Genomic DNA, 25,818 nt, shown 5'->3' with positions numbered 1-25,818 from the left:
AACGGCGCATTGTGCGATTTTCGTATCTTTACCCCGTGGAGACCCCCCCTCTGCCCGTCACGTTCGTCCCCCGCCAAGCGGGCCTCCTTGATCATTATTTATTTCCTCCGGGACGAGAGCAATGCTTTCTCATTTATTTTACGACGAGCACTACGGTGTGGCGTCTGGGGACGTCCGCGCGTGTACCTTGCCGGTGGACGGCGTCCAGCGAAGATTGATTTAGCACGATGGTATCCGTAACAAAGGGGATTACCTTGAATAACACGCTAATGGTGACATGAGATGTCCTTTTTCTGCTTTGCTTTTTTAGCCAGTCCCAGTGCATTGTAATGGTAATGGAAAAAACAACTTGCAGACAGCGGACTGCTCTCAAATATTCACTCGATATGCACTCAAAAGCAGTTGTTGCACACTATTGTTGTGTATGCAGTGAGGGCCGTAATGTTTGGAACAAAGACATTGTTATTTAAAAAAAAAAAAAAAAAAAAAATCAATTTGGCTCCGTACTCCACAATTTTAGATTTGCAATCAAACAATTCACAATGTGGTTAAGTGCACATCCTCAGCTTTTATTTAAGAGTATTTTTATACATTTTGGTTTCGCCGTTTACAAATTACAGCACTTTTTTTATGCATAGTCCAGAGTGTAATAATGTTTGGGATAAATGTTATCACAGGTGCTTTATTAGTCAGGTGTGTTAAATTGCTTTGCTAGTGCAGGTATAAGAGGGCTTTCAGTATCTAGTTTTGAGTATTATAGTCTTTTGATTGCCTTTGGAGGCTGTTATTAGCGTTTGTAAACACGAGGGCCAGAGTTGTGCCAATGACAGCCAAGAAAGCCATTATGAGGCTGAGAAATAAGAAAAACAGTCAAGAGACATAGGCCAACCCTCAGGCTTAGCAAAAGCAACCGTTTGGAACACTATTAAGAAAAAAACGAACGCTGGTTAGCTCAGAAATCACAAAGAACTCACACAAACACACGCACACACACACACACACAACACAATTGTTGTGGGTTCCAGCTGGCGTCTTCTAAGGTGCAGTAAGACTCAACAACCTGGAACAACCAGTGCTGTAGCACTGCTAACGACCAAAGAGACAGTAATGTGTTATTGCAATGGCTTTGTGAGGCCAAACCAAGTTCTCAGCACCACACAGATTTGCTGTTGTGGGGTACATTTATTAAACTGTCCTCTATATCAGCAGCTCGGACATAAAGGCAATATTTGGATAGGCTGACAGCCAGGTCCAATGAGAAGATAATTTGAGAACAAGACACACTTGTTGAATTTACACACTAGGGAATTCAGTAAAAAAGAAAAGAAAAAAAAAAGCTCTGTTTGGAAAGACGAGAGGCTGGTCATGGTTAGCAACCGGGCCGTTGCTGCTTTGCAATCACAGTAATTGCTTGTCTGTAAATTGCCGCGCAATTGCAGTGTGTCACAGAGGAACAGAGGTGGCTTTTACCATATCGTCAACGGGGTCACAGGGGCTGTGGCTTCACAAGAACCACCATCAGCAGTTTCTCTAACCTTTTATCTTTCCTCGGTGCAGTAGATTTGGGAAGATCTTTGGGCCCAGATTCATTTTAAATGTGATAGACGTTCCCTCGAGCTCCCTCATGAAAGAAATTCGCTTTTGAATATTTTTGTTCTTCTGTCTCTGATTCGAAGAAAACAGCCACGGAATCAGTGGTGTCCCTCACACGTTCTCTGACTCACTCCTGCACTGAGAACATTTTATTAATAGAGAACTTTAAAGAGGGACTCGTATTCAAAGTCGTCGTAGCTGTGAAATGCTGCCGGTTGAGGTCTTCCTTGCTGCCAAAACAACGATATTAGGTGGCTGAAAGCAGAAATAAAAGTAAAATGGTACTCAACCTGCCAAATCATTGCATGACACATTCATAAGCAGTCATGATAGTGCCTGATATCGCATGGCCTATGCAATAACACTTATTACAGCATCTAAATGTATTCGGCAAACTGGCTCTCATACCTTTAAGTCCTTGCAAATACAGTTAAATAAATAAATACATTTAAAAATAATTCAATATCCATGTCTCACGTGTTGAATCTTGTATAAACAAATCTCTTTGCTTATGGCACAACAAAAATTTAATAAGAACGGCAAAGTTGTCCATTGCCGTCAATAACGAAGCCTATTTCTCAGCTGGTCGGTCATTTTTCATCGTCGGTCCGTCACACCTCTGAGACGCCCAGGCATATCCTCGCTTTATAAATTGCTTGAGTGTGTCCCCAAAACAAGCGTGGTAAAATGCTTGGTTAACCACGGCAACAACGGGGTCTTCTGCACGACGACAGAAGCCGAACGGTCCTTGATCACTCTCTGGGCTGACAGTGATGAATTCGGTTAAACGCACATTTCATTTCCCCGGCGACTTAAAATGTACTTCCAGCATCGCCTTCTATGTATGATGCATGAGGAGTTAAGTAATCCTAGCGAAGAATTGATTGCAATACTAAAACCTCCCCCTTGGGCCTGGAGTCAATGCCACCATGTATTCTACGGTGGATACATTACAATATGCGTAAGCCCGAAACCTTGAGCTTAGATAAATTAACGCAGGTAGGAAATCTACCTGCGGAATATGAATCTTAGCTAAATGGAAAACAATATGCGCAGTCAGTGAGTAAAGTAGCACAGGAGAATTGTGCCATACGAGAGTAGAAGAAGAAGAAGAAGAAAGAAGAAAGGCTTTATTTGTCACTTGCATATACGTGTATAATGTATATATATTACATACAGTGCAATGCGTCCTCTGCATTTAACCCATCCTAATTACTTAGGAGCAGTGGGCAGCCACAGTGCGGCGCCTGGGGATTTATATTAATATAAATTATATTATATTTATATTAAAGTTTATGTAGTGTACAGTACATACAGAATATGGAGGGCTTTAAGACTCAACTCGCTGTAAATTAGCGAACAGCATTAGTTTTAATTGTCAGCTCGCAACAGATTTCCATGCAGCTGTGGTTCAGGTAGACATGTGACCTTGTTTGGCTATATATGTAAGATGCATCAGCTTTGAGATTAAAAAAAGAACTCATGTTTTATCGTCTGTAGGATAATCAGTGGCCAGTGTAGCTCAACCACGCATTAACCACAGATCCACAGATGTTTAGTTCAAACCTAAAATCACACAGTTTATTTAAAAAGAAACATTTGCTAAAAACTTTACATATAAAATATATAAAGTATATATAAAGATATATAAGATACTGCAATCCCAGATGCATCCGAATTAACACATCGTTCCATGGGGCATCTCTAGCCAGCTGTCTCCTCCGACCTCAGGGCGTGTGTGTATGTGTGATGTCGAAGAATGGCAGGGGAAGTGATGTCACAGCCGACCCGCTCATTCGTTCAACATCCGTTACTCCCGCCCCCCCCACCCCCCCACCCCGCCCACCCTTGTTCGGGAGCATCCGGAATAAACGTGAAGACACCGCCGTGGACGTACCTCTGTGTGGGACCCACGTACCTCTCTGGGGCCCTTCAGAACCCCCCCTTCTGAAGGGTCCCAGCACAAACGCTGCTTCTCGGCTCATTAAAGCCTACGCCTACTGCTTTAAGGGCCGCTGACCCCCTGGCCGTCTTACCGCCCTCGTCCCAGGCGCCGGACCCCCCTGGTCCTGGGGGGGCCGCAGCTGCCGTTGCCTTCCGGGGGGGGGGGGGATTCATTTAAAGCCATCGATTGGCCGAAGAATCGGCGCACACACACACCACCACACGCCCGAGGCCTTAATTTGCTGTTTAATTGAAAGGAAACGAACCACAGAGCAGGCGGGACCACGCCGCGGACGCCGCAGCCCTGCGGGACTCCAGTTTGGACGACCCCTGGCCCCCCCCACGTCCGCCCGGGTCGTGTTTATATCTGTAAATAAACGCGGGAGGCGGCGCGTCAGGTTCGTTGCCGTTTTCGGAGAGAGAGAGAGGGGGCAACTGAAAAGATGGCGGTGAGTGATGTTAATTAAGCTTTGAACCTCGCCCTAAAGCTAAAGGGGGTGGAATTATTTTTTATGGCACCTCATGATATATTCATTTTCTAATCGATGGTATAGAGGGGCAACTATTGATGTTACGGAGTGGGGAGAGGGGTGGGGGGTCGAAGAGGGGGGGGGGGGGGGGGGAGAAATAGGCAGTTTTGTTGGCACAAGATAAACGTCTCTGTATAATGATCTGGGCTCGGGACCAAAGTGCTCGGGACCGAGTGTGTGGGGGCTGGCTAATTTACCTCCAGCAGCCTGAATGTCTTGTGGCAACATTTCCACCTCGCTCCAGGCATAGGGTAGCTTATCTCGCCCCTGAATGGAAACCCTTAATCACCTCTATTTCCAGCACTGGGGGTCTTTTCATAAGCCTCAGCTTTTTTTTCTTTCTCTTTTTTTTTTTCTTCGCATTCTCGATTTTTTGTTTCTGCAAATGGAGATTCACACGCTCCGATGCGAATAGTATGTTCTGTGAATGAACTCAAAGCTTCGCCTTTTTTCAAGCATATAAAGAAAGAGGCTACTTGCCAATTACTGAATGTTCATACCAGCTAACCTATGCAGGAAGACACCTTAAGACACATTTTTTCTTCCACCTGCCGGGTTAACTTCGTTGGAATGAAATGGAAACATCCGTGTGTAGATTCAGCTACAAAAACATTAAAGAGTGCTTTTTTTTAAAATGACGGCAGCTACTTCGATATGGAAAAACAAGCATAAGCGAGTAATCTATGCAGTGTAATTGGTGTCTTTTCGTAGCTTCATCACTTTTGCATCAAAAATTTTCATAGCTTCAGCAAATCCAAATCAAGAACCTCGCTCACGTGGATCACAGGTCACAGGTTCGATTCCCGTGGGGCATTACCCTTGAGCAAGGTACTTAACCTTCATTACTTCATCATATATCCAGCTGTATAAATGGACACAATGTAAATGGTACGTAAGAAGTTGTGTAAGTCGCTAAGTTGCTGGTAAAAGCATCTGCTAAATGCCTGTAATGTAATGTAATGTAATGTAATGTAATGCTCATATATAGGATAGGATATACTCATCAGAAGAAGCTTCTCCTGAGAGGAAGCTGATGTTCTTGTGTGGGAGGTGCAGAGTCATCGTGGAAGAATCTACACACCCATTAATCACCTAATCATACCCTTTATCCCAGTGAATATTTTTGTGGTGAAAAGACTAGATTCTGGCTTCTGCTCACTGGGGTATTTGGCCTGATACATGTGTAGGTGTAGCCAGCCTAATTAGCCAATCAGTGAGGCTTTTATTAAGAAAATCTTTTTTGGAGATATCCACATTAGTATTGTTCTGGGTGTCTCGTGGCACACGCACATCCATTTTAAATACTGTCACGTAGTTAAAAATGAAAAGATTATTCAAATTCAAGGTGCATATATTTGTCATTCTTCTCATTCCAGACAGGTGTAAGAAAAATAATGGAATGCAGTTCCCGCGAGATCACTGTGCCGTGTACGAACAGCCATAAACAATTACAAACAGAAATAAGTACAGGAATTAGCATTATAAAAAAAAAAGAATGAACAATAAATGCACAGTATGCATTTTCCCTGCTTGGGGGATTTAAATCAAAGTCAAATTGGACAGCTTATGATCCATGAAAACAGATGATTGGCTTTTGGATTTTTTTTAACGATCATAAATGCTGTGCATGGGAACGCCCCGGAAATTAGCGACTCGCCATATGCTGGGCTGTGACTTGTGCCACAGACCTGGTTTGAGCAGGCCGGCGGGCGGGGCAGGCACGAATTGAAGACTATCCCTGACACCAAAATTTCCACATGCTGCTTCACCTTCACTACCGCATCCCCAACGGTGCCTCTCCTTCCCACCTGCAGTGCGCGGCGAGTCACCAGATTACCAAACGGGCTCTCGGGCACGTTAAAAAAAAATCCGTGACGAAAACGTCGCTTCGCCAGTACGACGGCTCGGCGCACGCCACGGGCTGACCGAAAAACAGACGCCCTGGACGCGTCGGATCGAACGCGGCCCCTGCGCATTATCCTATCAGGGCGTTCGGTCAAACGCTGAGCAAGATGAGTCCAGACAACGGAGAGTGCATTAACAGAAAAAACAAGAACCTTCCCGTACGACACAGCGTAATTAGATATTACCCTACGCTGTAAATCAAAACTTTGTTTTCGGTCTTTTTTATTCGGAAGCATCGATGCAGAAGCGTATTCCGTCAGCACCAGCAGGAACACTTGGCACAGTTAAAGGAGGGCAGCATTGGGAGATCGCAAGGACCTGCTGTGCTGCATTTATAATGTGTTCACATTTTATTCATAATTGCTTTCGTGTACAATTCGGTAAAATTAATTCCTTTGAATTTTCAAGTCCCTTCAATGAATGTTACATTATATTACATTACAGGCATTTAGCAGACGCTCTTATCCAGAGCGACTTACACAACTTTTTACATAGCACTTTACATTGTATCCATTTATACAGCTGGATATATACTGAAGCAATTTCGGTTAAGCACCTTGCTCAAGGGTACAACGGCAGTGTCCTTACCCGGGAATCGAACCTGCGACCTTTCGGTTACAAGCCCAGTTCCTTAGCGATGTGGTGCTGATAGTAATAAATGCTGATGTGGAGACATGAATAAAACCCCACTCTACTGTACATTTACCATTTTTTTATCTGCTTCACAGTTGTTTGCGCTTGTGTTGTGCACACTGACAACGTTGTCTTTGGCACTGTAATTTGATGTATTGCCTTAGAGGCATTTATCGGACACTCCTTTGCCTGAGCGACTTAAACTGCTTTTACATTTTTGTTCATTTTTCATATAATCTCCGTTTATACAGCTGGACATTTACAGAAGTAATTCACGAAGTGCACCTTGCTTAAGGGTACAACGGCAGTATCCTGCCTGGGAGTCGAACCTGCAACCTTTAGGTTACAAGCCCAGCTCGCTAAGCAATACAGCCTATAGTTACCTAATGACACTGTCACTCCATTTATTTATTCATGTAAGTGAATGTGCCAATTTCAACAGTCTTAGTAATTTTATATTTTGCTACTGTACACCCCTGCTGTCATTAACAGGCAGAGTCATTATTGTAGTTACCTACCCTTCTTTCAACTCTGTGTATTTGTTATATTTTAAGGACTCCTGAGGAGACATTCCTATTCACAGGGTCTTACTGTATGTAGCATATTATTAATAATAATAATAATAATAATAATAATAATAATAATAATAATAATAATAATTTTCTTCCCTTTGACACTTTATCCATTGACACAGCTGGATGTTTACTGAGGCAAAAGGATGTTGTTAAAGGGTACATTACGATGGTAGAAGTCCACATTAGAATGAAAACTGCAGCCTAACAGGCCGAGTTCTGGAATACAAAACATTCACTTCTGTGTCACATTCTCATTACATTACAGGCATTTATCAGACGCTCTTATCCAGAGCGACTTACACTTTCTCGCTTTCACGGCAGTGATTTTGTTCCTGTGTAAAGTAAATAAGTAAGTTAAATAAATAAATAAATAAATAAACAAACACTGTGAGATAGTTAGTCTGGGGTAATTTGAAAATGGAAGTGTTGTAGCATAGGACCAGACCAAAGCCCAGACCAAAAGGAAGAAAAACCAGATGACTAGATGTTCTTAAGTCCCCAACCCCACCCCCTTCCCCCCAATTACTGTCAGCATGCTGGGTAATCAGTGGCTGCAGGTTTGATTCCCCGGTGGGGCACTGCCATTGTCCCCCCCCCCCCCCCCCCCTTTGAACAAGGTACTTAACCTGAATTGGTTCCATAAATATCCTGCGATATAATTGGATGGTATGTAAAAAAAAAATATTAAACCGCGCACGTCTGGATGAGACAGCCTGCTGAATGGCACCTACGTAATGAATGGAGCCTCAGAAATTCATTACTTTTCTTTCTCTGGTCTCATTTTTTCGAGGAAAAGGAGGCTGTAGAGCGCTCCCCCCCCCATTGTGAAGTGATCTCTAACGAGAGGGACACAGATGAGGCGGGCCGCACAAGGTTGAGGCAAATTGACATTGACGAAAGGATGAAATGAGGGGTCGGATTTTCCCGGCAAAGAAAGAAAGCGATCACTTCCTATTCCGATTTTCCTCTTGTTCTGCTGCTCCGCGGGAATCAAATCCACGAGTTCAGAGGATGCCAGAGGATGCAGCGGCGTATCCTGTGATCTCAGCGGACTGCTGTCCAATAACAGCCCAAATCTGCCACGACATTGCATGACAGACATGTATATAATATAATATAATATAATATAATATAATATAATATAATATAATATAATATAATATAATGGAAATGTAGTAATGAAGGCCTCCTTGTTGAATAAAAATTGTACAGTGTAAGTTTTAATCAGAAAATCTACTCTTATAATGCCCTTCTTCCCATTGTATGGTGATGCCATAAGCAACTGCCATCACAATCTTCATTGAGTCTGAAGCTCTTGCCAGTCCCACAGGGACTGCCTCAAAACCCCTAAATATCATACAGTTAATTCTTCTGGAAGAAGAACCAGGATTCAGCAGATCCTGCGACTGCATTCTCTCTCTCTCTCCGCGCTGCCTGACGCCCTCTTTCGCCACGCATGCAGTTCCTGCGACGCATTAATGCGTCGTAATGCATCGCATGCATGCATCATCCGCCAACATACAGCAGCACATTCTCACTGGCCGTGAGGATGTATTTATAGTTGCGAGCAGTTTTTTTTTTTTTATCATGTGAGAAGCTACGTTCGACGGAGAACGCACATTTTAGTTTAATAGCCGAGGTTTCTATGGAAACCAGGTGGGATTTGAAGACCCGTGCTGCGGCCCCGGAGTCTCTGGCTCTGGCGCTCTAAGAGTTTGGCTTAAAAAAACAAAGACATAATTAGATTTATTGGTCCCACGGAACCCTTCACGGGTCTGACTGGGTCCGGCTTTTGGCAGTTCGTTCCGTTGGGAGAATAACAGAAAATTAAAGTGCGCTTATTTCATTCTGCTCTAGTGCGGACAGAGCGCTCGGCGGTGATATCATTTTAACACTGATTAGCCGTCAAAACGTCACAAGTCACAAGTCCCCCCCCCCCGCCACCTCCCCATCATTTCACAGAAACGCTCCGTCTCAGGTATTCAAAGTTGTCGCGGTGTCGAATTTTGCAGTTTGACAGTTTCTTAATTTGCAGAGGGACACCAAAAAATGCTGAAACATGTACAAACATTTCATTGGTTTTCATCCAATGAATATTAAAAATTGCACATTGCAACGGCGCGATTAAGAATTTGCAACATCAGTCCCACCATTTCATTAAAAAATGTGACGTGATGTGACATTTCAGACAATGTATTTTTGTATAGTTACAGGAAATTGGAGAACATAATGTTCTGGCCATATCACCCAGCCCTAGCCAGACACATATATTTCCATGCATCATATAATTTATGAATCATCATGAACTATATAATAATATACATACTAAACCTTTCTGCAGGTCGTGTTGCATTGATATGTGGGTTTTGCTTTGCGTACCTGACCAGTCTACCAGCAGTTCTGTTAGAGATTTTTCTCAGTCTGTCAGGATCGATGCTTTAAAATTTCCCCTTAACTTCCATTTCTTAAAGATGTTTCTGACAGTGGAAAGTCCGAGCTGTAAGCATTTGGATACCTTTTTACAGCCTGTTCCTGCTTTGTACATGTAAGACACAGTGATATTTATTTTTCTGTACTCGGGTTAGAAGAGGCCATGGTTATTGAGAGTAAGCACCCTGAGAGGTTATTTCTGGAATTGAGTATTTATTAAGATCTGGAATTTTCCTCACCTGGCTTAATTTAAGGTCGACTCAATAAAATGTCCAGTGTTAATTCAACACCAAATAGGTAACATTTGGTCCCACATTCATTAAGAGTTAAATGAACACTGTTTGAGTTTAATTAACTCAGGACATTTTACTGTGTAACAAGTCAATTATGTTTTAGGACCCTTTTTTAAAAGGGTTTAATTAATCAACTGGAAGGGTGCCTAAACTTTTGCAATATGCCACATTTACTGTTTTATTTTTTGTTGAAAATGTTAAATTCAGCATCATTCAGGATGTAATTTCTTTAAATGACACTTCTTTGAACATATTTGTTCAAACTCTGTATTATTATAAATGGTGTCAGAATAGGTCTGAGCCCCCCCCCCCCGCCCCCTTCCCCCACCACCACCGCCACCACCACCACCAAGTATAATTCCTTATTTATAATGTCAATAACTCATTGTTCACGATTGCCTGCTAATGGAATGTATGCACATGCTTGAATCTGAGATTACCTCGGGTCATTTAGAGAATATGCTAAACCTTTAGGCGAGTAATGCTTGAATAACCTTGCATGTCTCTCATGTATATTTAATCTCATATTGACAAACAGAGGTGATTCCTAACACTGGGAGGCCAGCGCAGGTTATGGATAGCTTTCTGGTCCATGAAATTACACCAATTACAAAGCAGCATCTACAGACTGTGGAAAAAAATATATTATGAAATGTATGGCGATCGCATGGCTGTTGTGTTTGTGTATAATTCTAATATGAGCTTCTATTCGAATGTGTGAAAGAAGGATTTCATGACTTTTCCACAGGACAGAATATTATTTGCTGTGTATAATTATTTGTAGTCATACACGCGAAGCATGTAGTTCTGGAAGTTTTTTCAACTCCGCAGATCAACTGTTCTTTGGCATTTTTCATTTTTCAGTTTTATGAGGAAATGGTCATCTGAACTTTGCTCTAATAAGTCCATTTAATTTAATATTAATCTCAGAGTCTGATAATCCTGAAAGAATGGAGAATGGAAGGAAATTAAGTACCTCATGATTAATGCACCAAGAATGATTTTTTTTTTCCAAGTGTACTTTGATTATGAATGTCAGGATTGTTCGACTTGGCACTGACACAAAACACAAGCTCGGAAATCAAACTGTGCCTGAGTCAAGCCCAGTTATTAGCCTAAAATGCGTGTAGTTCCATCGAGGGCTGGTTCATATCGTTCATTAAAACCCCAGGGTGTTTATTTTTTATGCTTTTGAGAGCGGTGCGCCGTGAGGTTCTGTAAATTTGAGAAGTGTGCCGCGGAAGGAAAAAGTTTGGGAAACGCTGTTCTAAGGCACGGGCGACATGGGCAGTCACCTAGGGTGGCGTCCATCCAGTGCTGATTGTTAGTTTGTTCAACTCACTTTACACTTATCGATCATAAATGGGCCTCCTGTACCGTGGTGATATCATGATTTTGCACTGAGAAAAACCATTAGGTCGTTGTCCATTAGGTGAATGACAGAAGGATGCAATTCTTCCCTTCAAATTAACTGCTCTTACCTAGAATTCTTTATGTCTTTTTCTTCTTTTGTTTTCTTTACCTGCCAGTGAGCTGAACCATTACACCAGTGCACAACCGAATATCCACCCATATAAATGAATGAATAAAAAAAAAGAAGAAGCAAATAACCTGGTTAGAAAGTATCCGTACCCATACCTATTCAGTCAGCAGTACAGTTTGCACTGTTGGTAACTTTCTACAAAAAGTATTTTCAGAGAAATGCAATTGCATAGTAATAACAACAAGAAAGACCCTCCCCCCAAAAAAAATAAAAATAAATAAAAAATCCCAGTGGAGCCTCAATTCTTTAAAAAAAAAAAAGTCACATTTTCAGTAAGGCGCGCGATGAGAATTCTTCACTCTGCATGCTCGATTTACTGTGGATTTCGGAGAGCCGTTCGAGGCTGAGGAATCTGGAGACTGAATCCTCAGACGAGCTAAGAGATTATCTTCTCAGTGAAAGCCTCCGCTGACCTGAAGTTGTCTTTCCGTTCGGTGAATAAGAAATCTGAAGCGCCGAAAGCAGTTCCCCCAGTAGCGCGTGTAAAATGCCCCTTTAGTCAACGCAAATCTATCCTAGATGGTTCCACATACTGGTAAATGGTAAATGGACTGCATTTATATAGCGCTTTTATCCAAAGCGCTTTACAATTGATGCCTCTCATTCGCCAGAGCAGTTAGGGGTTAGGTGTCTTGCTCAAGGACACTTCGACACGCCCAGGGCGGGGTTTGAACCGGCAACCCTCCGACTGCCAGACAATCGGTCTTACCTCCTGAGCTATGTCGCCCCTGTACTGTAGAACTTACGTTCGGTCAAACAGTACGGTTTACAGATAGCAGGGCCGGCCCGTGGCATAAATGCTCTATGCGGTTGTTTAGGGCCACAACCACTAGGGGGGGGCACACGACCGCAAGGGGGTGGCCACACGATCCAATGATTATCTAAAGTAAATCACGTTATTTTCATAATTAAGTTATTCATCCCCTAGCGCTATAAATTACCCCCCCCCCCCCAACCCTCCAGGGCTGGCCCTGACAGGCAGTGTTTTCCAAATGAATGTACATTTGAAAACAGTTCTCTTAACCTGGAAGTGTAATATTTATTTATCTTATATTGCTGATGCCGACCAAATGGGTCATTTAGATACAAATGACATAAAAACGTCAAGTGGTCAGAATAAAGAAAAAAAAGATCTTTGATCTAAGATGCAGGAAAAATCTCATGTATGCACATATATACATATAGACTGGGGCTGTTTTTCATGGTTTTGGCTAGGCCCTTCAGTTCCAGTGAAGGAAAATCATAATGCTGTTCTTTCCAATTAATTTTGGTTATGTTGCATTGTGTTTTTCCTGTTCCAGCCACCAACCCCCCTGAACTCCTCTGCAAGCACATTCAAAATAATCACATTAATTGGCCACGTGTTTTGACCATTCAGAGAAATGCTATTTTGGCTGAAGCAGTGCGACACAACAATTGCTTTCCCCAAGTGGCCGGGTCCCATTTGAAAACAGTCTATGTTCCCGTTTTTTTATGAGTAGAGCGGTAATTATATTCAAACACCATTTGAAAGAAGAACGTCAGGCTTCCCACTGCAACACGATGCCGTCGGAGCGTTTGTTTATTCAAGAGAGGCTGGGCTGGCTGAAGATTGATTTCATATTTGTTTTTTCCCATGAAAGGATTAGAAGCTGACATGATATTCATGATGTTATAACATATTTTATTATGCACACAGGCATGAAATTGCATGCATGCGTAATTCCCATTTATATTCATGCTGTGCTAGTTCTATGGATCCTTGTGTATCTGTGGTTCTATACTTATGCTAATGTTCAGCACCAGGCTCCTCCAGTGAATCAGTTAGGGTGGTTGTGTGTGTGTGTGTGTGTGTGCGTGCGCATGTGTGTGTGTGTGTGTGTGTAAAATCTTGAAAGTCAGTGTCTGCAGAAAAGTGCACTTATGGGCTGGAATATTAATCATCCATAAGCATTCTTCATTAGGTACAGTAAGTACCCAGAGGAATTAATCTGGCTGCATTTTTTAGCTGTCACGAAAGAATTGTAATTACCAGGTCCTGGGCTTTAAATGGAATCATATTTAAAAACAATGTCAATCACCCGGTATGCGCTTACGACGTGGTTCTGAAACCCTGGTCCGGCGGACCTGAAGGGTCTGCTGGCCTGCGCTGTGGCTCAGCACTTAATTCATCAACTGATTGCACAGCGGCGACTGATTTTTCCGTTACCTGCAATTTGCGTCCATCGTGTAAGTAAATGTATGTGCTCGCTAGCTGTTATTTATATGTGAGGCATACAAAGCTTTTGTTCGGTTGTTCAATGTTGAATGCTAAATGTTGTTTTGTTTGGTTGTTACCCTGGGGTGACATAGCTCAGGAGGTAAGAACGGGTTGTCTGGCAGTCGGAGGGTTGCCGGTTCGAGCCCCACCCTGGGCATGTCGAAGTGTCCCTGAGCAAGACACCTAACCCCTAAATGCTCTGGTGAATGAGAGGTATCAATTGTAAAGCGCTTTGGATAAAAGCGATATGTAAATGCAGTCCATTTACCATTTAAATATGTGTGACAACTTGACCGTTGCACACATATCAGTTGTTACCCAATCTCGTTACAATCCTGAGGAATAAAAATACAGTTGCCTCACTGGAAGAAGGTCAATCATGTGAACTACCTCTTATGTGTGGCTGGAAACTGAATAAGATCAGCTCAAAAGTCACAAACCAGTCACCTTGAAATCTGCGCCTGGTTGATATAAAATGATATAGCTTTCAAACACATACACACACCAAGCACACACACACACACATTCTCTCTCTCTCGCTCTTTCTCAGAAGCATACACACACACATTCTGTCTCTCTTTCACACACATACATACACACACTCACTCTCTCTTTCACACATAAACATACACACACATTCTCTCTCACATATACACACACCCATGCACACAAACATTTTCTCTCTCATGCTCTCACACTCATTCTCTCACTCTCTCACTCTCTTACTCTCAGCATAACATCTCTGTGTATCCGTTGGCCTACCTCCCTCCTCCAATCACATTTCTTGTCCACTCCCCCACCCTAAATCCTCCCCCCCCCCCCCCCACAGATCTCTCTTTCAGCCTCCTCTTGGTCGTGTTTCTCGGGTGTGGCCTGGCCCTGCTGGGGGTCATCCTATTCGCGTCCTGGAAGCTGTGCTGGGTGCCCTGGCGCGACAAGCCCCCGCCGTCCTCCAGCAGCGCCGCCGCCGCCGCCCTCAGCCCGGACGCCTCCCCTAGAGGCGGAGTCTGCCTCTGCCCCGCCCACTCCGACGCCATGGCGACGGAGAAGCTCAAGGACGCCGCCGGCCACGTCAGCATCCTGGAGGCGGCGGTGAAGATCAGCCACACGTCGCCGGACATCCCCGCCGACGTCCAGCTGTCCATGAAGGACCACTTCCTGCGGCGCACGCGCATCTCCCGCCAGACGACCGAACCGGCGTCCTCGAACAGGTCGGTCCGCCACCGCCCGCCGGGTTCGACACTCCGAGGCCGGGTTTCACACACAGAGGCTGGGTTTCACACACAGAGGCCGGGTTTCACACCGAGGCCGAGTTTCACACCGAGGCCGGGTTTCACACAGAGGCTGGGTTTCACACCGAGGCTGGGTTTCACACTGAGGCTGGGTTTCACACCGAGGCTGGGTTTCACACACAGAGGCTGGGTTTCACACACAGAGGCTGGGTTTCATACACTGAGGCTGGGTTTCACACACAGAGGCCGGGTTTCACACTGAGGCCGAGTTTCACACTGAGGCTGAGTTTCACACACTGAGGCCGGGTTTCACACACAGAGGCTGGGTTTCACACACAGAGGCTGGGTTTCACACACAGAGGCTGGGTTTCACACACAGAGGCCGGGTTTCACACACTGAGGCTGGGTTTCACACACTGAGGCCGGGTTTCACACACAGAGGCTGAGTTTCACACACAGAGGCTGGGTTTCACACACAGAGGCTGGGTTTCACACACAGAGGCTGGGTTTCACACTGAGGCCGGGTTTCACACCGAGGCTGGGTTTCACACACAGAGGCTGGGTTTCACACACAGAGGCTGGGTTTCACACTGAGGCCGGGTTTCACACCGAGGCTGGGTTTCATACACTGAGGCTGGGTTTCACACACAGAGGCCGGGTTTCACACTGAGGCCGAGTTTCACACTGAGGCTGAGTTTCACACACTGAGGCCGGGTTTCACACACAGAGGCTGGGTTTCACACACAGAGGCTGGGTTTCACACACAGAGGCTGGGTTTCACACTCTGAGGCTGGGTTTCACACACAGAGGCTGGGTTTCACACACAGAGGCTGGGTTTCACACTGAGGCTGGGTTTCACACTCTGAGGCCGGGTTTCACACTCTGAGGCCGGGTTTCACACACAGAGGCCGGGTTTCACACACAGAGGCTGGGTTTGACACACAGAGGCTGGGTTTCACACTGAGGCTGGGTTTCACACACAGAGGCTGGGTTTCACACTGAGGCTGGGTTTCACACACAGAGGCTGGGTTTGACACACAGAGGCTGAGTTTCACACACAGAGGCTGAGTTTCACACACAGAGGCCGGGTTTCACACACCAAGGACGGGTTTTGCACGCACCGACGCTGAGATTCGGCAAACTATTACCCTCAACTCTAAATTAAATGCAAGCCTTTGTTTATTTTTGACACATAACACAATCAGTTCACTAATCACCAGACATATATCCAATATATTTATGCAGAGAAAAAAGTAATTTTACTTGTACATCGAGGTTGACGATAAATGTTACAGGCCTGATACTTCCAAAGTATTTATCAGGTACACTTTAACATTTGTGTCACACATATTTAACTGCATATGTACAGTACTCATATTTTCCAGTACATAATGTAATCAAAGTATGGAACACAATACAGTCATACGATGTATACCATATGGATACGTCCTGTGTTTGGATGTGAACCATCACTATAAAGATTCTTTTTGATCATTTTCTGGCTGCGATTCTGATGCCATTGACAGATACTGCTGACTGAAGTAACTTCACGCAATCCATAACAGCCACAAGGGGAATTCAATCTGACAATCTGAATTCAATGGCTCCTGGCACCTCTTGAGCGGATTATTTATTATTATCCAGAGGAGCGGCCTCATCAAAGTCATCACCTGAGACAGCGCTGGTTGAAGGATTCGTGCTGTCCAAAGGATCAGGTTTAGAAAAAGTTATCAATGTGGTGTGCCTCTGTGTGGCCATATCCAGTTTTTCAGTTTTCAGTTTTTTCTCTGCTTGTTGTCATCTTGAGTTTGACTCTGAATTGTCAGGAAATTTGAGGCTGGAGGACGGGGTGTAGTTTTTGAAACCGTGGGGGAGAAAGACGACAAATTAAAAAGTCTACAGAAGGAGAAAATTGAGGAAATCATTCCTTGAGAATGAATTTTTTTTCTTGTACAGTACAAAAAGCGGACCTCTTGTCTGACCACTTAATGCAACGCATTGTGCTTTTGCACCTGTTTTCTTTGACACGCCGTAATAAAAACATTTCTATTCCCAAAACGGACTTAAAGATTAGTCTTTATGTCAGCCAGAGAAGCAGGGCACCCTCAAATGCTCAGCGCCCCAAAAGTCGCTTGTCTTCTTGATTGGGCTATTATGGTCTTCCTGCAGCAGTAAACTAGCCCAATAACCGGCTGCTGTGGTAGTGCATTAGTGGCCTGGGGTGTGATGGTGGGGGTGGGGGAGGGGGGGCACTTGAGCATGCTGGCGTGGCCCCTTCTATAACTGATGGTGTCAAGCTTACAATAACCACAATAATAACAACAGGACATTTCAAATCAAATTGGTGAGGTGGGGGGGTAGAGGGGTTGGGGGAATGATGGAGAATTAAGACATCAGTCAGTGATACAATGGCCAGATAATATGTCCAAGTGAATACTTGCCCTGTGTTTCATTCATTTTTTATAACACTTAAAATGAAATCCTTTTTTCTTAGCTTTAAAAAGAATAAACTTACAGTAGCTCCTACTGGAAGATAAATATGAATTAATAATGATGTAAGTCAGGTCACTTTTGTTGTTAAAATTCATCAACTGAAAGACCAAGCCATTTCACTTGAATTATACTGAAATGTTCTGTGCAGAATTCCAATTGTTATTGTCAGAGATCTTGGAGTTACATTAGTACCAGATACCCATGCCTTAGCAATTATGTCCTGAAAATGAAATGTCATTTCAGTTCAAAGCTCATTTCAGTACAAATACAAAGCTACTAAGACTATAAAGGCAGCTAAACCGACTGCCGATAGTGGTACAGTACAAATAGAATGCCTATATAGAGAAGCATGAAATAACTGTACACCCATGATGATTAGAAAAACTTCTAATTATCATTAAATACCATCCATGAAAATATCTTAAAACCAAGTTCACAGATTCTTACATTACGCAGTTAAAGAGTAAATGAAATAATTACTTTGCAGAGCATTTATTAATCTATCTGGTCCAATGAAAAACAAAAGAAAGATGATGACCAAATATGTGGAAATGGCCAAATAAGGTGAAATATATTAGGTTGTTTGGATGGATTGTGCCATGTGTACGGATAAACAAAATGGAAATTCTGAGAGATTTAGATAATCAAAAACAGAACTTTGCAGGAACTTTGTACCTGAGTACAAACATGACCAGTATTACCAAAATGTACAATAATTGTGTGAATTCATTACAAATGAAATGCTTTTAAAATGCGAGTCTAGCTGTCTCTGTCTGTCCAATTAAATACCTCACACAGCAGTATGATTGCTTTGCAGAGGACCTAAAGGCAAATGTGGTAAAACCAGCCAGTAATTTATTGTTTGAACAGTAATTTTTGACATTAGTAGAGATTAATCAGGAAAATGATCCCAAGATACTATTAGTCGCTTTATCCAACCTTAATGGCTGCTTGTGTGAAGTGATTTTTCTTTTTCTTTTGATAAGATATCACTGTCCCTGGTGTATTCCTGCCTCTCGCCCAATGCATGCTGGGATAGGCTCCAGCACCTCCCGCGACCCTGACCGGGGATAAGCGGGTATAGATAATCGAAGGATGGATGTGCAGTACCATATATATATATATATATAGTGTGGATGCAGACATGGAACTGAGGGCACATGCAAATTCACCAAGGGTGAAACATCAAGGGCACACCCAGTGATGCCCAGGGAGATGTACTGTACCAACACCCTAAATATCGCCCTTACTTTCTCTTTCTATCTCTCTCTTTCTCACTCTCATTCTCTCAATTTCAATTTCATCCCCCTCTCTCTCGCTCTCTTTCTCTCAATTTCAATTTCATCCCTCTCTGTCTTTCTCGCTCTCTCTCTCTCTCTCTCTCTCTGTCTCTCTCAATTTCAATTTCGTCCCTTACTTTCTCTCTCTGTTTCTCTCTCTTTCTTTTTATCTCTCTCTCTCTCTCTCTCTCTCTCTCTCTCCAGACACAGCTCCTTCAAGCGGCACCTGCCGAGGCAGATGCACCACGTCACCAGCCTGGACCGGGGCACCGAGCTCCTGGACGCCGACGAGCGGCCCACCAGCATCGGCGGCATCAAGCCCGAGCTCTACAAGCAGAAGTCGCTGGACGCCGACGAGCCGGCCAAGAACGGCGGCCGGGCGTGCGGGCGCATCCACTTCTCCCTCAAGTACGACTACGAGAGCGAGGCCCTGGCCGTCAACGTCCTCAGGGCCCTGGACCTGCCTGCCAAGGACTTCTGCGGCAGCTCCGACCCCTACGTGAAGATCTACCTGCTCCCCGACCGCAAGCAGAAGTTCCAGACCAGGGTGCACCGCAAGACCCTCAACCCCACGTTCGACGAGGCCTTCCAGTTCCCCGTGCCCTACGAGGAGCTGGGCGGCCGGAAGCTGCACATGAGCGTCTTCGACTTCGACCGGTTCTCCCGCCACGACATGATCGGGGAGGTGATACTGGACAACCTCTTCGAGACGTCGGACCTCACCCGGGAGACCTTCATCTGGAAGGACATTCAGTACGCCACCAGTGTAAGATGATCCTGTGATTTATTAACCTTCAGAGCTGGAAAATCCAGGTTTAGAAAGGAAAGGTCCTCCTCAGTATTTTGTTCCAATCAACTGGATTTGCTAATTAGCACAATTCATCAGACGGCAGGTAGAACCATTTGGTGAAATCAGAAGGCTTAGTTTATGGGAGGTGTAAACACATGGCAGTACTTTTATCTTCTGACCTCTAGTCTTTCTACCTCTGATGACCTCATTGCATAACACAATACGGTAACTGTTTCTGTGCTAATGAGTTGCTATGCTAGTGAAGGCATAAATGAGCATTACTTGAAACTTAACAAAACATAAAAATTCCCATTAAAGGAGTACCATGGTGATTTTCACACTTTCTCGGTTTTATGTGCTATTTGCACAAGAGGCATTGAAAAAACACAATGAGTAAAGTATTAAATATGTCCGTTCTGTATTTTTGGAGAAATATGCGTTTTAAATTTATCGTCCTATTTTCAACCGGTTGAGAAAGTTGTCAACTTGGTGCGTCACGAACACAGTAACCACTCCCCTTTCCACGCCCCGTAAACCCATGGATAACTCGAGACCCATAGTTTGCGCCGCTGGCTTACAGGCAAGACAATGCAAATATTTGACTAACGTTAGGTTCACTTAAATTAGAGTGCCTTTTAAGGACTATTAGATTATTTCTGGTTATATTCATTTAGCTAGCTAGCTAACGTTAGCTAGCTAGGTAGTTTGCTTTCATAAGGCAATGTTATCGATAACATTAGCTAGCTAGTTTGCTTTTATGAGGACGTTATAGTTGTGCGTTTATCTTAACTTGGCTAGCTAGATAGCAAAAATTATAATTGGATATAAGTCAACGTCCTTACCTTAGCTATCTATCGATACTTGATATACTACTAAGCTAGCTAGCTTGTGATAAGTGTCTCAAAAAGAGCGCGTATCATGAGGGTAGCTATGGTAACGGGGCACGGTCTGTCAATCATAGCTAACTGACAGTTCTCATTACCACGCCCAGACGGTTCGGGTGAACTTTTATAGTGGGAAATTTAGGCTTAGAAAAATACGTTTTAAAGTACATTGAAATGACTGAATAATAATTTTAAAAATGCACATTTGTTTTTTTGTTGCCTAAATACAACTGGGAAGTGTCACGTTCAACCACCATGTTACTCCTTTAAGACATGGTGTAAAAATGCTGCTCCAGTTCTAGCCCCGGCATAGAAACTCGGAGATAAATCAGTTGTACAAAAGATGTATGCATTTCATTTTAACAGTTTGATTCGTCATGCATTAAAATAATCTTATCTAACATAAGAACTGATAGATCCTCGCTCTTCTAGTACAATTAATTCTTACTGTCGGTTTGGGAATTATATACGAACAAAGTGACAAAGATATATTTTCTTACCAGTCGCTTTTGCAGATTTCAAAATCCCACATATTTTATGAACAGATTATTACTCTGCAAAATGAATAGCTTTCCACATGCATTGCTGCAATCCCCTATTTGTCAAACAGCTCAGAGCCCTGACACAGCCTTCAAGCAATACTGTAGTTTGTAGCACAGACCAATTGCTGTAGGTCTTTCCAAGCTATATCATTTTTAATGAAGAATGGTGATTGTTCATTAAAATACAATTAGGCTACAAATTGCAACTAAAACGCGATGGTTACGCTTTATTTGCTACAATAAGGTATGAATTAAGGCCTGTGATTGCGCTTGGGCATGGTCACAGGTCCTAATGCAGTCACTGCTGAGGGACGAGGGTTTCAATTAAACCACCAAAAAAAAAAAAGGTACAAAATTTAAAATTTTGAGAAAAATTTTGAGAAAAAAAATGAGAAAAATGCAATGTGCTACAGCAACTGGAAACCTTGTAGTTTACATGAGAGAGCAGGAGTGTGGAGGGTTAAGACTCTGCTTGTTTGCTTGTGATGAAAGGATGAGCCCGTTTAGGGTTCATGAAAGAGAGGGAGGAGGGGGGAGAAGGAAAGAAAAACAAGGGACTGGAAAGGAAAAGGAAGAGGGCCATACTCCAGTTACATAAACGCTGAAATTATGAAGATAAACATTGCAGAGGAAATAGAGGCGGACACAATAATCCATCCAAACTATCTCGGGAGGATCTGCTCGACTAAAGAGCAATAGACCAATAGAGACCATAAAAATAAAAAATATAAGGCTAAATGCAAAAGTATCGGGACAGTAGTTTCAGCTCTGTGATTCCTGCACGGACAACCCGATACGGATGCAAATTTCCTCAAACTAAAGCTGACCATCTGCGCTTCAACCTCACGTTAATTATTTCACTCCCAAATCCAAGGTGCTGGAGTACAGAGCCAAACCAAAAAAAAAAATTGTGTCACTCTCCCACGACTACATTTGCACTTCACTGTAAATATTCAGATTAAAGATTCAGCCCCTCTCTTGCAGGCCGTGTGAGGTTTTTTTCCGTTTAATCTTCTCCGCCTTCCTCATCGAATGGATCTCTTCCTGAGTGACGCCTGTCACCTTTATGGTGATGAATGACCTCGCAGAAGCTGGAATTACAGTATGTGGCTGTCGCAGCGTGAAAGGCTTCGAGACGGGGCCTCCTGTCAGTCAAGCACAGAGCAGTGTTAAGAGGCGGAGTTTATTCCGTTGGTAATTAATTCTGAGCTAGCATATTGCGGGGGAAAAGGCCCCCACAGATTTTATTTTTTAAAAACTGATAAAGCCGTCCCCAGCATTGCTTTTGAGTTATGCGGTGGTTGAGCTTGCCCTTTGTACAGTTACTATAGCTGTGGAAGGATTGATAATAATAATAATAATAACACTGGCAGTAATTAAAAACCAGGACGATGGGAATTTGCACTTCTTACTGAATATATTCTATGGCAGGGCTACCCAGCCATCCTGCTGGTTTTCATTTCAACCTTAATTTAGCAGGCCTGATTCCACTAATTAGCAGCTCTCTAGCCGTTGAATGAGGTGAGCTTTGTTAGGGTTGGAGTGAAAACCTACAGGACGGTAGATCTCTAGCCGTTGAATGAGGTGTGCTTTGTTAGGGTTGGAGTGAAAACCTACAGGACGGTAGATCTCTAGCTGTTGAATGAGGTGTGCTTTGTTAGGGTTGGAGTGAAAACCTACAGGACGGTAGATCTCTAGCTGTTGAATGAGGTGTGCTTTGTTAGGGCTGGAGTGAAAATCTACAAGACAGTAGATCTCCAGGAACAGGGTTGAGCAGCCATGGCCTAGGGTAAATTGAATATAGTTCAGCTGGTCTGTCTGAGGGAACCCATCAGTTCAATTTAGATTGCAAATCATTTGAGTACTTCAATATTTCATATGTACAAACATGTTTGTGAAGCTTTGTCAGATAGACATGTCCTTATCATCTAGTTGGTGCAAAGACGTCATTGTGTAATACGTCTGTACCAGTCTATTTTCTATTATTTTGTAACCCAGCTCTAAAAATGGTAATCAACTAGTTATGGATGATAAGCACCTTGAAGTGTGGATAGCGTAATTTGAATACCGGGTAAATGGAAAGTAGATGTTAGTGCAAAAAGTTGTATTTCAAGTGATTTTAAACAATCATTATTATGAATTTGTTTAGAGCATAAGAACCAAACATTTCTCAAGCTAAGAACTGGATGGTAAAATCAAGAGGAGCTTTTTTTTTTTTTAGTGATCAGTGAAGTTCGGTGAACTGTCACACACTTGCTTCTTTTCAAGGGGTTATAGATGTTTTGTTAATCCGTTGTATTAGTTTACCAAAACCATGTCAAAGAATCTTCTACCTGATGCAGGCACAAATACTGTCCGTGGCCTGTGCTTCGGAATGTGGAAAAAACTCCCAGGAAACGAGTATTCCACTGCCTCAATATTAATTAGTTTCCATGACAACGTCCATCCAAGCTCTACTGTGCTGTACATCCTGACCCCAGGCGTTAACCCCCTCAGCCACCTCCACCAACCGTCTTCGACAGGCCGAAAAAACAAACAGAACCAGCTCTGGCTTGAAAAACGGGCTGGAAGTGTGCAGCCATATATTGTACATATGCTTTAACCAGTGCACTTCAATAAGGTTTTGTGAATAGAAATGGATACATTTTTAATCCCTTTTGATGAATAGAATGTTTGACATTTCTATTGTTATGTAATTGTTGCTTTTTTTATTTCAACTGCGATTCTCCATGACGTCTTCGAAATGACAGCATCGCAAGAGAAGATGGAAGGATAACCCTGCAAATTAACTGCGACTGTGGTTTTGTCTTTTAAGCAAAAACTACAGCACGGTCCGCCATCTGGCACTGGGATCATCAGACTTTGGCTGGTAGAAGCTGTAATCAGCTGTGACTCTTTGTGCTGCGGTGGCTTAGATTTAAAACTTCAAATAACTGCATTGAGAGGGGTCTGAGAAACTAAAGTCTATCCTACAGGCAGAGTTTCAAGTTGGAAAGGCTTAATTGATTTATAGGGACTTAATCTGTGCATGCTAATTAATGATACAGCGCTTGGTCACCTCTACTTATGACTATACAGTGAAAGACTGGGGCTGGAATTTGAGGTTTGGCCACAACTTCGAACACCAAATTGAAGTAAATGTATTGAATTTCCTTCTTTGCTCATGCAACATTTTATGTCTGATGCTGAACGAAATCAATGAAACATATCACCAATTAGGAAAAGAAAGAAAACAAAGTTCACACAAATTGAAGGACAACGACTGAAGAACAAAGATCCATGAGCTCCATCTTGTTCCTTTCTGTGATTTTTCCTGTCGTTCCCCATGCAGCGAGACGGGCGTGTACGTGTAGTTCACACGTGCGGTATGAGTTGACGGCAGCCATTTTGTCCCGCAGGAGAGCGTGGATTTGGGGGAGATCATGTTCTCACTGTGCTACCTGCCCACGGCTGGACGGCTCACGCTCACCGTCATCAAGTGCAGGAACCTGAAGGCCATGGACATCACCGGATACTCAGGTACCGAGAGAGAGAGAGGGAGGGGGTGAGTGTGTGTGTGTGTGAGCGAGAAGGTGAGTGTGTATGTGTGTGTGTGTGAGAGAGAGAAAGAGAGAGAGAGAGAGAATGTGTGTGATTCTGTGTGTGTGCGAGTGAGAGAGAGAGAGGGGGGGTGAGTGTGTGTGTGTGAGAGAGAGAGAGAGAATGTGTGTGCTTGTGTGTGAGAGAAAGGGTGCGTGTGTGTGTGTGTGAGTGGGAGAGAGAGATTGCGTGTGTTTGCGTGTGTGAGTGAGAGAGAGAATGTATGTGTGCTTGTGTGTGTGTGTGTGTGTGAGAGAGTGTAAGTGTGAGAAAGAAAAAATATGTGCGTGCTTGTGAGAGAGAAAGAGACAATGTGTGTGTATGTGTGTGTGTATGAGAGAGACAATGTGTGTGTGTCTCTGTGTTACTGAGTGAGAGAGTGAGAGAGAGAGAGAATGTGTGTGTATATGTGTGTGAGAGAGAGACAGAGACGGAAAGACAGAGAGACAGGGTCCGTGCACATGCCAGTGGCCGCGTTGTCTCGTGTTTGACAGCTGGAAAGGCGATAGGGAAGTATAATACGAAATGTCAGGCAGATGAAAACAGTACGCAGGAACAGAGAGGAACCTGTCATTAATCTTCCAACGAAATTATCTTCTAATGAGGACGTTCATGTATAATAATTTGAAGGTGAGTATTACTTTAGCGCCTCAGTATCCACGTTGAAGGAGCACGTTATGATGAAATTAAATTTATGTCTTGATTTAAATATACGAATGTGCACTACCAGCAAGCAAGTACTATCTGTTTAAATGTGTTTTTTTTTTTTACTGTTCACCATACAAAAATAAATTGCTAAATTTTGAAACTTGACATTTTGATAATCTCTCGTGAAGCGTTAGAAAGGTACTCACTTAAAAAATAAATATTAAACACAACTTGTGTACATTGGCTTCCAGGAATGCCTTGTCGTTTCTAATTTGCAAACATTTCAGAGAATTGTACAGGCATAACACAGCTATTTAATAATTACATCTTCTATTACTAAGAGTGTAGTTCTATTTTTTTTTTTTTTTGTTCTTGCTGTTTTTACATTGTCGTTTCACTGATAAAATACATCCTTTGAAGATTTGACAGTTCCCACGGGCAGTTGAATAAGATTTATGAGCAATAAACGCATAGCTATTATATGGAGCCCTGAAGCAATTCAATTTCACAGCAAAGACTCTTCGGTTTCCTTATTTTATGCATATTTTGAATAAGCACAATAGCATATGTCTCACTAGCATTTCAATAGAATAACAAACACGAAATGGATCTTGTTGGCTATTCATTTACCGCTGTAAAGTGTGTTTAATCAATTTTTGCAGGACACATATTTGTCACCCAATAC

The 25,818-nt window shown here is 43.1% G+C and overlaps 1 protein-coding gene across 1 annotated transcript in view; it reads left to right on the top strand.

Annotated features, from left to right (window-relative positions):
* Positions 1–25,818, top strand: part of LOC135238095 (synaptotagmin-6-like) — a 39,134-nt gene that overhangs the window by 7,052 nt on the left and 6,264 nt on the right. Inside the window, exons 2-4 of the mRNA XM_064305767.1 lie at positions 14,515–14,896; positions 18,895–19,456; positions 24,305–24,425. Of these exons, the coding sequence (XP_064161837.1) occupies positions 14,721–14,896; positions 18,895–19,456; positions 24,305–24,425 (859 nt within the window). The 5' untranslated portion in view covers positions 14,515–14,720. The remainder of the gene's footprint in view (positions 1–14,514; positions 14,897–18,894; positions 19,457–24,304; positions 24,426–25,818) is intronic.

This window comes from Anguilla rostrata, chromosome 13 (genome assembly GCF_018555375.3).
Source record: "Anguilla rostrata isolate EN2019 chromosome 13, ASM1855537v3, whole genome shotgun sequence".
In the NCBI taxonomy this organism is placed as follows: domain Eukaryota; kingdom Metazoa; phylum Chordata; class Actinopteri; order Anguilliformes; family Anguillidae; genus Anguilla; species Anguilla rostrata.
The sequence above is the reverse complement of the archived record's forward strand: the minus strand, read 5'-3'. Positions and strand labels throughout refer to the sequence as shown.